The following is a 13,738-nucleotide window of genomic DNA, read 5'->3' as shown; positions in this document are numbered from 1 at the left end:
TGATAGGGTCACTTTATGGTTGCCAGAATTTGGAAGCAAGTATCCACCATCAATATAGAAGACATACCTGGATCAGATGAAAAGGCACATCAAAAATAAATGCTTCGTTGAAGTAGGGACTTAAAGTATTTTTCTTTACACTTGTTTTCTTTTTCTTCCACTTCTTTTTGTTCAAAATAAGTTGCACTTTGACATAGGGATCTGGGTTATTTGGAAGAAGAGCCAGAAATAATTAAAGGTAAAATGAAATGCTCCTATTTTTTTGTCCAAAACCGCTGTGATATAAAAGTGACTAGAAGTGTTACTTTTAGGACAACTCTAAAAACCCTTCCAGCCAACATCCTGCTGATTTTGTGATTTACAGTCTAAAATGTAACAAATCTTTAGGCTGTGGCTATAAATACTGGTAGCCTTAAACATATTCTCTTTCATGACAGATTGGATACCCTTGCAATTCTTTTAACAGGGGCCCAAGATATGTTTTTTTTTCTTTTTCTCAAAGGCGATTGGAAGTCAAATCAACTCGTATAATCTTGCATTTAGTTAAGAAGGGTTCTTGGCTTCTAGACATCTACTGAACGAGGTACATTAATGGTCTGTTCGTCTGTGCTATATTATTTGATTCTGTGCCATGAGCTTCAACAAGCCTTTCTTATTACCTGACAATCCATTTGGATCCATCCGCTTGAGCTTTTTCGCCTCTAAGATGACCACAGTTAATTTGCTGGTGCTCGGAACATAACGCAGTGAAATGCAAATCTCTCCCAGATGCTCTTGCTATTATTTAATAAAAAAGAAAGAAAAAGTGAGAACGATGAGCCTTGTTCCTCAACAAACTGCCAAAAGGAGGGAATCCAAAAGACCTATGTGCCCAAAGCTGCATGGAAGCCATTCTCTTTATCCCAGAAATCTTTCTTCTCATCTGAAAATAACTGGAGAGAGGTTGGGAGACTACAGCAGTAAAAGAAGGGCAAACCATATATGCACAGAAGTGCTCCTCTCACATCGGTTTGATAGTGGTGAAAGGTGGCAGCCACTCTCTTTAGGAGAGACAATGGGATGCTTTGATGCCACTTTTCAATGCTTAAAGGTGAGAAAAGAGACCAGAAATAAGCGTGATCAAATTTCCAGATTTTAAAAAACAAACACCAAAGCAGGAATGGGTGCTCCTGTTTTAATAAGAGCAATAACAATGGCAGAGGGATGTTTAACTTTTCCCTCTGTCATTTCAACCAAATTCCCCTCTCATGATGCTGATATCAAATCTCCTGGAAGGAAAATGCAGGAAGCATGCAAGTTATGTTGACTGCAACAGTAGGACTAACCACAGCCTGTGGAGATGAATTTAATTTAAACCATGAAACTGTTATGGGGAACATTTTTGTGCTCTTCTCACAACCTTGCTGTTCCACTCTAAATGAAGACCTATTTAATTGTTTTATTTTAAACTCGTGCAAACATATGGGGAGATCTGGTCATCACAGTCTTACTAACTGAAAAAAAAGTTCTCTGGGAGCATTTAACAGACAAAGCACCTATTTTAAAGGCATGCAGAAATGCAGAGCTTGGAAACATTTTGTAACTCCCAGAATCCCCTGCCAGCACTCCGAAAAGTAACTTCTCCAATCTCTGTACAAATCTAGACAGTGTTCCTTCACTTATCGTGGGGGTTAGGTTCCAGGACCACCCGCAATAAGTGAAAATCCGCAAAGTAGGGACACTATATTTATTTTAATATTTATACATTGTTATACACTATTTTAAGTCTTTATCAACCAATTATGTGCTAAAAAAATTTTTCGTGTCAGGAGTGACTTGAGAAACTGCAAGTCGCTTCTGGAGTGAGATAATTGGCCGTCTGCAAGGATGTTGCCCAGGGGACACCCGGATGTTTTGATGTTTTACCATCCTTGTGGGAGGCTTCTCTCATGTCCCCGCATGGAGCTGGAGCTGAAAGAGGAAGCTCATCCGCGCTCTCCCCAGGTGGAATTTGAACCTGGCAGCTTGCAGATCAGCAGCCCAACCTTCAAGTCGCAAGGAAGTAGTGAGGCAACACTGTAATGTGTTCATCTACAGGGCAAGGTTTTCTGAAATGTTTTCATGACTATTTGAACATGATTCAGTACTTTTTTTTGTCTCTCACTTTTTTCCATGTTACAGGCCATCCCCAGATCCAATAGCTTAATTAGGTAAGTAGGCAGGCAGGCAGACAGATGGAGCAATTCGTTGATTTATTGAGCTGGATTTTTCTTTCATTGTGTAGGTTTTTAAAGCACCACTGTATTGAAAAGATGGGTTTGCAATGCCCCTTGCAACAACCAATCAATTCTGTTTACTCAGAGCTTGTGATAAAAGACATATAAAATGAATATTCCCTCAGCTTAATTTTGAAGAAATGGAGGCTTGCTGGTATAAAAAGGGATACAAAGGACTGTGTTGTTTAATAGAGCCAGAGGTCTTTTATTGCCATACCATTGCCAGATACTGCCCCCTAGGGGAGCTCAACTTCAGCAACAGCAATATGTCAGTAATAAATCAGTAGGATGTAGTACTCAAGTACAATACGCCATCGAATGTAATGCGCACCTCAATTTTGAAAGTGCACATTACTAAAAAAAATGATTTTCTGTTGACTGTAGGGCACCCGGGTTTATAGGGTGTCACACACCTTTGCCAGTCTTGCTCAGTTCCCAACTGGACTCATTCATGAGGCCTTGAAAACCAGGGTGGTGGTGGTGGTGGTGGGGGGGGGTTGATGGCTTCATGAATGAGGCCAGTTAGGAAGTGCCCGCTTCCTGCTCTCTTCGCTGCCTGCATCCTGAGACAGGCCCAACAGTGCAGGCCAGGTTGCAACAGAGAGACAAGTAGTAGACCATCCGACAGGCAATGGAAAGCCATGTCCCTCCATCAGACCAAGCTACCAGGCTGCCCAATCAAGGTGAGGAGGTGAGGCAGCTGCTGAGCAAGTGACTAATCCAACGAAAGAGAAGGAGGAGGTGACAGCAGCGGCTGCAAGATATCTGCACCTGGCTATGCTCTCGGACTGCCAGGTCAAGGTGGAGAGGCCACTGAGTGAGTCTCTGACCAGACAGGAGAGGAGGAGAAGGAGGTGATGGCCGTGATGGCAGCAGCATCAAGGCAGCACCAACAAAGAACATGGGAGAGAGAAGGAAGCGGGCAGGATTACATGCACAATTCTAATGCGCCATCAAATTAATGCAAACCTTATTTTTGGTGATGTAATTCAGCCAAAAAAATTATGCATTAGACTCAGGTAAATTTGAGTGTTGGAGTAGGACTCTGGGGGACCAGAGTTCCAATCCCTGTCCAGCCGTGGAACCCACTGGGCAAGTCACACACTCTCAGCCTTAAAGGAAGGCAATGTGAGGGTCCCTCCATTAGACTGCTATGGTTACGTTCTGAGGGTTTTGTGCTGAAATCATGACCCTATTTAATGGCCTGACTTTGACCTTTAAAGCCATTATGGGCTAGAACCAAATTCCTTGAAATATCACGTGCCTAACTTTGCTTTAAGGCCTACATCCAATGGTTAGTTCCAAGAGGAGCTGTCCCAATGGAACATACCTAAGAGTTGAATCACTGAGAATGTCTAGGATTACAGCCTAGTATGCAGTAGTTACTGATGTGCAATTACTTACTTAGGCGATCCCTCGTAGTTCGAGGATGATGGTCCTCCATTTCTTGGAAGACACCTGTGCGTGATTTTTTTTAATGTGTGGAGGTCGGTGCACGGCCGGTCAACACACAGTCTTCACAAATTGAGGTCTCAGCAGTGGTGTGGTTAACACAACGAAAGTGGCTTCTCAGTCTGTTGCAGCCTTCTTCCGCCTTCACAGCCGTTGTAACATGTACCATGTTATCCTCCGCCTGTTCCGCCGTTGAGGTCTTTGGATCTTTGGATTGTTCTTGGTCTGGATCCTCCCCTGTGGCCACTCCTGGGAGTGTGTGACTCCCATGGTTGTGCCTTCAGGTTCATTAGAACACGCAAGCCCCTTCACCACGTCAAGGTGACAATCCATCGAGGGGGATGTGCAATTGTAAGTTGGCTCATAAATCTCTTGGATGTTTTGTACATATATCTTCATGACGGTGTGGTGTGATGAGGATTTACTCTAATTGGAATTAGTAATTGGATTTAAATCTAAGATTTTCATCAAAGGACCTCGTTTTAAGGTAAGGCAAGTGACCAGGAAACTGGTACAACAGAGCTACACATTTAGGCTTGAAACTCACAGGGCAGGATTTAATAATGTTTTTTCTGTTGGGATGGCTGGTTTTAAGGTTTTGATTAAGTCATTTCCATTTGATTGATGTTTAATACATTTTCTCTCATCTTTATTTTGTTTAGGAAAAAGTCATTTCCCCTATTTAAAATCATAATGACGTAAGGATAAAAGCAATACAAATGTACTGAATTATACAGAAGTCGATATTTGATTAATATAATGGTGAAATCCCCAGATGCTGCTAAATGTGTCACTATATTATGAGATTATTTGTCCCCCCCACCTGTCCCAGTTACGAACCTCAATCTTGCTCGCTGCTGTGAGCTCATGCCATTGCTCCATGACATGCTGCAGGTCGACATCGCCAAGAGGCAAGCGCATCTCACCAATGATGTCATGCTTTGAAAAGCGGTTGAAATCATACACCTGCATCACCAACGTGTTTTCAGCTACATCTCCCTGTGGTATCTGGAGAGAAGGAGAAAGCAGTCTGATTTCCATATTTCTGTAGTGGGATCCAATAATGGCCATTTCACTGTGGTGGTGAATCCACTCCAGGGTTCGGGCTGAATTTTAAGAGAAGTATCCAAGGTACTGAACCTATCTTTTGGGGATTAGAGTTCAGCAGTTTGGGCAGATCCTTTATTTCTGGATGGATCCTTCTGAACATAACTGATGAAATCACACCCCTGATTGTACAAGATACAAGCCTTCACAGTATAAGGATATATAGTTTGCCTGATTGAATTGGACCCAAGGTCCATCTTGCTGGCTTTTCTCCCTCCCTTCCTCCCTCCCTTCCTTCCTTCCATCCGTCCGTCACCTAGCTGACTAGGACTCAAGGCAGCTAACATATGGTTTTAATGTGAATTTACTTCTTCTTGGCAGAGGATTGGACTGGATGGCCAACGAGGTCTCTTCTAACTATGATATTAGTTAAAACCTAACAATATATTTTAAACAACAATCTAACACTATATTTAAAAACTGTTAACATATTTCATCTAACTGTATATAATTATTTTTGAAAGATACAAAAGTTTAAAACATAAATAAACAAAGCACCAACCCCATTATAAGGCCCCCCAATTACATGATAAAAGCATGCTTGAAAACCTTGTTCAACAGTCAACCTCCAGCAGTGAACAGAAAGAAGCATAAAGAAAGCAGGTCATTTGTCTTCTGTCAAATATACTGCCTATGAATAGGGATACTCCATTTTCAGCTATTATGACTACAAATACATTTATCACCCATGGTCATTTTGTAATTTTATAAGCAATTTAAGGCAAACGTCTATTGCCACAGCTTGTATTAGAGAATTGTAGATTTTATTTATTTTATCTATGGAAAATACTTATTTTTGTTTATCCTAATCAATTTAATTATCCCAGCTATTGATATTTTTAAACACACACACACACTTGTTTTCAGATATTCACCAATTTTTAAATCTCTGTGATGCCTTTAACAAAATTTAAAAGCATTAACATCTTAAAGTCTTTCTTTAAAAGGAAGAGACTCGGTTACACTAGCAATAACATTTCCTTTGGGAAATGTGGCAATGTTGTCAATAATTTTTGTTATGAAGCTTTCATAACAAAATTGTTGTATGAAGCTTTCACACATAGTCAGAATTTATAGCAATCCCCATATTTTGGGCATTCAGGATTACGTAGTTGAATGAACATTTCACACAATGTACAGACTGTTTTGACTACATAATGAAAATGAGTGTTCTAATCCCAAACGCCTAATATGGAAGTTGCCCCATTGATTTCAATAGAACTTACTCAGCTTATCAAAATTAGATTCATCATAGCATTTGGCCATCTGAATAGACATAATCTTGTGGGAGTCTATTAAACTACAGTGTTCACTGCGTAGTTTTGAAGATTTCACCCAAAGACCCAAAGTAAAGCAATCCACTCACATGAAAAATGAAGCTCTCGTTGAAAACTGGGTTGAGTGTCTTACGGTAAACCTTGGTCTCATATTTCTTCCTTATATCAGATGTCAGATAGACAATCACATAAGGGTCAGAGGTACCTCCACTATCCATGGCCTTCAAATCTGCTGCCTGCTTTACACCAACCTTCATCTGAAAGAGAATCGGTGCCAAAATATTAAAATTATTAGGCAACAATGCATATTTGGATATTCTCAGATACTACAGAAAAAGGCTATAATCAGAGTGGAAAAACAAATGAGCAAAAGCAGGTAGCTTAAAAAAACCAATTTGGAGTTGCAAAGCATGGGAAGGAATCCCATTTATAACCTCAAAAGTCAGGCATATATTTTAATCCATCACTAAATTTATACCCCACTTTTTCATAACACTGGGATTCAAAGTAAGTTGCATTTTTAAAATGCAAATAAAGCCACAAATAGCTAAAACATAAAAAATCAAGTTTAAAATGTATTAAACTGTCTGTAGAACAAAAATAATACAACATTTTAACACAGAAAGTCCTTTAAATGTGAAACAGTTCCTAGATACATGCTGAAACATAAAGGTATTCGTCTGTTTGTGAGACAGCAATGGAACTAAAAATCAACATAGCTAAGAGCTAGAAGGAAGATAATGGAAGGTAGTGATTCCAATGTCCGCCCTGTCAGTGAGGCAACAAGTATTCCCAAGATCTTAGGGTGCATCAACACTGCAGAATTAATGCAGACATCACTTTAACTGTTTGGGCTCAATGCTATGGAATCATAGAAGTTCTAGTTTTACAAAGTCTTTGGCCTTCTCTGCTAAAGGGTGCTGATGCCTAGCACTGAGCCAGAGAAAACCACATTAATTCTACAGTGTACATCAGTGGTTTCCAATCTAGGGGCCATGGCCCACTGGTGGGCTGTGAGACCAAAAATAAGTTTCGCGGCTCTAGATTATTAAAAATGGGTTTCTGAGGGTGAACAGATGGCAACAACTAGATGACATATGTTCTGCATCAGAAATTAGAGCTGGTGTGGTCTATTCAATGCAATTTTCTGAATTAGCACCCCAAATAACTAAACCGAATCTAAAGTTGACCAAAAACTGATCCGTAACCCTTTGGGTACTAATGTTGGAGAGTGGTCCCTGATTGAAGTGGTCCCTGGTCAAAGTGATCCCTGGTCAAAAAAATGTTGGGAGCCACTGGTGTAGATGCACCCTTGGTCCAAACTTGAAATTGATCTATTCAGGCTGGTGAACATCATCTGAAGACAGAATATAGTACTTTGAACAGCTTCTTTAAAATGTGATCTAAAACCTAAAGTGGGTTTACTGCTGCCATGACGTGGAAGCTGCTGCCATCTTTGTCAACAGGAAAGATACTGCAGGGACTACTAGAACTTGGAAATATTACCTTTTAAAAAAATCTCTGGGATTCTGGGAGAATATTTTAAAAGGAATGTTTTTAAGCTCTAGGCATTAATAACTAAAGCAAGCAAGGACACACAGAAGTGGCTATATCAAAACAAAGGATCTGAAAGGCTGGGAAGAAAAAAGAAGCCCTGTTTGATGATAAAAAAGGAATATATGCATTTCACCTTACGGTTAGTGAATCAATACCTCTTGGCTACGGAAGTCATATTCCAGGGAATATTGCAGCCTTCCGCGTTTTTCTTCTTCCTCATTTCCACACTCAATGTCTTCCAAATCAGGTTGGACCTACAGCAAGAGAATAGCATCCTCTTAGTACAGTAAAGTTAAATCTCAGTAATGGAAACAGAGGAGGGAGCTTGCTCATTACATCACAACTCTGTCAGATTGACAGACTGCTTGCTCTTGGAAGCCGAATATCAGCTCAAAGTCCCTAACAGGTTTGTCAGAGGCAGTAAGCACACTTCAAATGATATATTAATGAGGAACCATTTTTAAACCAAGCAGGGAAAATCACAACTGTACAGGATGCCATCAATGAGCACCAAAAGCAAAAGTAAAGGAATGGACATAAAAACAATTGGATTCTCTCCCAAAGCAAGCTCCAATAAAATGCCTGGATTTCTCTTTCCCTAATTAGATTGGTCTGATATAGAAAAGTGCATGTGGATTTCACACCAAACAATTATATTAGTATTCCCTTTTAACTGCTATGCTTCCGAGGAGGAGTTGTTTAAAGCCACAGACAATGTGGTCGCTGTTGCCCACTTTTGGTCTAAAACTATTTAGCTGCTTGTGATTTCCTTTATTTTGTCACTTTTAAACTTATTTATTATGCAATGCTTTTGACACGGAATAAAATCTGACAGGAAACTAGTACAATCGTCCTCCATATTTGTGGGTTTAATTTTTGCCAATTTGATTACTCACAGATTTGATTAATATGTTATATCCAACATTTGTGCTGGAGATTACTAGAGAGAATACTTCATCTTCTAGTGAAAGTTGGTCATTGAGTCTCACAGGAGGACCTAGGGATTCCTTGAAAAGTGTTGTATCAAGCAACAAAGTGTTTTTAATCCTTTTTATTATTCAAATGTGAAAGGGCCATTGTATTGGTGATTTTGCAACAGATATTTGAAATTCTTCCATCTTATGAGCTACACTGAAATTTCATTAGGTTTGTGCATTTCAGCTGAACCTCAATCCATTTCTGCTGGCCGGATACAGGTAGACTCCTGTATCCATTTTCACGTGCCTTCCAAAAACCTGCGTGCAGCTGGATGGCCTTTTAAAGACCGCAGCCAAAAAATACAGCCAGATCTGACCCATTGGCAGCAATGGGAGAGCTTCCCAGGCTTCCCTTCCCATCATTTTTAGGGTTAGGGTTAGGGTAGGTAGGTAAGGTAGTAGTTTTCTGAGATTGAGGGTTTTCTTTGTGTTTTCTGGGATTTATTATTATCATCATCATCATCATCATCATTATCTTTTAGAAGTATTTTCTGAAGGAGAAGATTCTGGCCAAGTTTCTCCACAGATTGAAGCCCAATTAAGTGTTGTAGTTGTTCTTTGTACTACTGGAAAGTGGCAGCAGTCAGCCAATACTTATTGTTATTATATTTTTACTAGAAAATTAAGAAGGCAGAGACAAGCATCACAGAGTGATATAAATAGAAAACTCGTTTCTAAAGGAAGGTGCTAGGTAACTAGGCAGTTGTTTTCTGAGAATGAGGGTTTTCTTTTTGTTTTAATAATTATTATCTTTTAGAAGTATTTTCTGAAGGAGGGGAAGGCAGGAAGAAAGAATCTAAAGAGTTACTCAAGGCTCTCAGAGTCACCCAAATATTTCTAAAGTAAAGCATACCACAAGAGGAAAGATAAAGAGATGCTATTTCTTTCTCCAAAGTCCCCAAACATGTGTGTGCCACACACCCCATCCGCACGTTCCCAACACCCAGTCAGTCCCACAAAATAAAAAGAATTTTAAAAAAAGAAAAAAAAATCCAGAGAGGCCAAGCCAAGCCAAGAAAAAATCAAGTTGTGCAGCAGCAAGGCAAGGCAATCACACTGAAGCATGAGGATGCAACTGAAAACAATTGAGTGGTCACCCCATTGTCACAGCTTGCATAAGACACGTCACGACATTCTTCTATTCCAAATGGCCCAACAGGCAGGACTCACAGGAAGGTGGAGCACGCAGAGGCAGTCTTTTGTGCACCGCATGCTCCCAAAAAGAGGAGGAGGAGCTGTGATCGGCTGCTACGTGGTCCCGTTATGGACAGAAACCAGTGATGGCTGGACCCTTGCAATTATGGCCATCTAACCAAGCCAAAGGAGCGGGATTGGCCAAAGGAAAATGGCTAAAATGGATCCGTGTACAAGCCTAGTAACCATGGCTGTTTGAAGGTGAATTTCTAGTGCAATTACTATATAGTGTGAAAGAGCCCCAGGTCTTGCAAAATGTTTCACTCTCTTAAAGATATCTTCACTTTGGCACATAGTGCTCCTGAATAAAGACTGTTTATACTCATGATAAACATGGCACTAGAATCCAAGTACCGTGTTTCCCCTAAAATAAGACAGTGTCTTATATTAATTTTTGCTCCCAAAGATGCGCTAGGTCTTATTTTCAGGGGATGCCTTATTTTTCCATGAAGAAGAATTCACATTTATTGTTGAACAAAAAAATGAACATTTATTATATACTGTACAGTAGTTGTCATCAGAAACCAGTATAACCAGACAAACTGTGAATCCTATCAGTAATTTCTTGTTCCTACCATTATTTCCATGTACAACAATCTATGGTACGTACATTTACCAATCCTGCATGCTCTGGTGTTCTGTTCAGCGGGCATGCTTCCAAACAAAAATTTTGCTAGGTCTTACTTTCAGGGGAGGCCTTATATTTAGCAATTCAGCAAAACCTCTACTAGGTCTTATTTTCTGGGGATGTCTTATTTTAGGGGAAACAGGGTAGTAGTTAAGGTTTGATCATTCTTGGTGATAACATCTTGTCAGACTTGTGTTAATTAGTTTCAGTAATTTTTTTCTTTGTTTTTGTCAGAAGCAGGAAGCATTAGAAATTCAGCCAAGTCAGCTACCAATCTCAGCCTTTGCTGAGACCAGCTAGATTGCACTACAAAGGTGTATTCCCACCCCATTCTACTGATAAATCCATGAAACTTCATTTTGTTAACTTTCACCAGACTGTGATGAAAATTTTCAGAAGAAACTACTAACAATTCATTTTGTGAAATCTCTTGTCAAGTTTTGCCTCAACACTCACCATGTTTTGGTTGACATTCTTGCTCTTGTTTTACCATAGGCAAGAGAGCAGTGAGACAACATACCAGACGTTTTGTGGTGGAAGGACCATTGATGCTAGTCATATCGACAGCTTTTTTCTTCTTCTTGCGTTTCTTCCTGCAACAACAGCACTTGATGATGCAGATGAGGAGGAGGAGGAGGACCAGACCCACTGCAATCACAATGGCTATGAGAGCCCATCTTGGCACTGTTCAAGCATTAGGATACAAGAACCAAAAAAGATAAAATGTTCATTCTTAGTTTTTATAGAAGCAAATTTGCTCAAAGCCAGTCAACACCACTGGGATTTCTGGTAGCATCTTCAAGCACCAAGAAGTACAATTTTTTAAAAAAAACTATCTAGATAAAAATGTCAAAAATGAAGCACCATTGTTTTATTGGTCCTTTCAGAGCTTGAAAGTAAAATTACAAAACAGTGTTCTTATCCCTCACAGTGACAAGGCCACCACCAAGAAGGCCCTGTCTCTCGTCTCTGCCAGCCGCGCTTGCAAAACAGGCGGGATCGAGAGCAGGGCCTCCCCTGCCATATAATAGCCAATAAAATCACAGGCATTATATAATGTAACTATGTCATTGTTACTTTAATTACATTATATAATGCCTGTGATTTTATTGGCTACTATATGGCATGGGAGGCCCTGCTCTCGATCCCACCTGTTTTGCAAGCACGGCTGGCGGGGATGAGAGACAGGGCCTTCTCGGTGGTGGCTTTGTCGCCATGAGGGATAAGAACACTGCTTTAGTTTTGTGGTACACCTATAATTTTAGTTACTTTATGTTTCTAGAGGGTTGGCCTCACTGGGGGGAGGGAGGGAGGGAGGGAGGGAGAATTTGCTAAATAATGAATTAGTTTTTGAGTCTATAACTATAGTGTTAAATAAGTACTCGAGACTTGTACATAAACTATAACTAATTACATTTCTTTGAAAATAACTGTGTGCTTTCCATACAGTTTTTACTTCAGACACAAGATACATTAGTAGTATTACCACCAGAGTTAGGAATATATTACACCCCTGGACTACATTTCCATTGGCCATGCTGGTTGAAGACTTCTGGCAGTTCTAGACCTCCAAAGTATTTTCCCTTAAGCTCTACCACATGAAAAGACAGCCAATTGAATGTGCTTATTGTATCACCTTCAGAAGTACCCAGTGGCATTCTATTTTATGGTATATGTATTTCCATCCAATTGTCACAATGACTCCCACCAGGTGGCAGAGTCAGTCACAGTTCCCTTTTTCCTTGCTGGATATATGTTTGAGGGAATATGGAGAGGCACATTTGTGTAAAACATGTAGAACAAACAGCCAAACAATGTTTTCTCTTGCCTTACACTACCAAATACAATTTGTAAAACAATAAAAGAGAAACTGGAAACATACTGGTGGCCATACTTTGTTGCTGATGGCCATAGATTTGTGAGGAAAGCATTACTATGCCAATCTTGTTTCCAAAATGGTACTAGGTTCTTTTTATAGGTGAAAATCTACTTCATAATTGTCCTTACAAATCTGTTATTCTTATTCCACCATAAACTTTATAGCCGGGCTGACCAGTGTAATGCAACCTTAGCATTCCCAGATTCTTTTTCAGCCTTTAACCCAGTGGTTCCCAACCTTTCTTTTTTACCAGGGACCTCTTGACCAAGGACCGTTTTGACCAGGGACCACTCACCAACATTAATACCAAAAGGATTACAAATCAGTCTTTGGTCAACTTTAGATTCAGTTTGGTGCTGAGTCAGAAAATTGCATTGGATAGACCACATCAGCAATAGTTTCTGATACAGAACATAAGCCATCCAGTAGTCGCCATCTGCCTGCCCACAGAAAACCATATTTAATAATTTAGAGCTGGTTTTCCTTGCATGTCTCACAGACCTTGTTTTAGGTCTTGCAGCCCACCGGTGGCCCGCAACCCACAGATTAGGAACCACTGCTTTAACTGATATAAACTGCACAAACTATTCTGTTATTGTGAACAACAACAACAAAGACAAACAGCAAAATTGACCAAAACTCCTGGGCAATGGCAGACTGAGTCTAAAAATACCGTTTCCCAGGATATAAAGGTGGTCCACTCACATTTAAAAGTACATTAACATTTTAACATATTATATAGTGTTTAATGGAGGCTATTTGCTATTGGGCAAACTGATATCCTGCCCAGCTCCTGGGTCTCTGGAAATGATGAAAAATTGCTCAAGAAAATTTTGGCTGACTCCCATGCACTCCCATATTCCCATGGAATATTTGAGGTTCTTCTGTTCTCCCATGAGCGTAAGTTTTTTTAAAGGGTAAAGCATGGCCCATGGAATACATGTTGGATCCTCTCTTTTTCACAGACCCCACTGCCAATATTGCTATTGCACTGCCAAATTTTGGTGACACAGCAGCAGCCAAAGAGGAGGAGGAAGAGAGTATTTATAAAAAAAGGTATAAAAAGAGCACATGCCTTGGCATAATTGTGTTCCTTGAAAGTCACTGTTCTGCAACTAAAATCTGTGCCAGTGGTTTGGCTCCCATAATTTGGGACTTTCTTGATATAATCTCCACAGTATGTGTCCCATACTATGGAGGATAGTACTTTCTGTGGTTTTGCTTACAGAATTTTCTTACAGCAAGAGATCCTGGCCATAACTGTATCCCTAAGAGTAAATAAGTGATATTCCTATAATAAATATTTCTAAATTTGTAGGCTCACACAAATGCTTGTAAACAGTTCTCAATGGCATTCAGGAATAAAATAATGAAGATTTTGCTAGGAAATTGAGGCTTGCATTTGGATATTT

General features: G+C 39.9%; 1 protein-coding gene across 1 annotated transcript in view; it reads right to left on the bottom strand.

Moving 5' to 3' along the window:
- syt8 (synaptotagmin 8) overlaps nt 1-13,738 on the bottom strand; it is a 55,791-nt gene that overhangs the window by 30,438 nt on the left and 11,615 nt on the right. The window contains exons 3-8 of the mRNA XM_008108068.3: nt 10,968-11,131; nt 7,804-7,902; nt 6,181-6,348; nt 4,548-4,715; nt 660-777; nt 68-201 (exon numbers count right to left, since the gene is read on the bottom strand). Of these exons, the coding sequence (XP_008106275.2) occupies nt 68-201; nt 660-777; nt 4,548-4,715; nt 6,181-6,348; nt 7,804-7,902; nt 10,968-11,131 (851 nt within the window). The remainder of the gene's footprint in view (nt 1-67; nt 202-659; nt 778-4,547; nt 4,716-6,180; nt 6,349-7,803; nt 7,903-10,967; nt 11,132-13,738) is intronic.

This window comes from Anolis carolinensis, chromosome 1 (assembly GCF_035594765.1).
Source record: "Anolis carolinensis isolate JA03-04 chromosome 1, rAnoCar3.1.pri, whole genome shotgun sequence".
Lineage (NCBI taxonomy): Eukaryota > Metazoa > Chordata > Lepidosauria > Squamata > Dactyloidae > Anolis > Anolis carolinensis.
The sequence above is the reverse complement of the archived record's forward strand: the minus strand, read 5'-3'. Positions and strand labels throughout refer to the sequence as shown.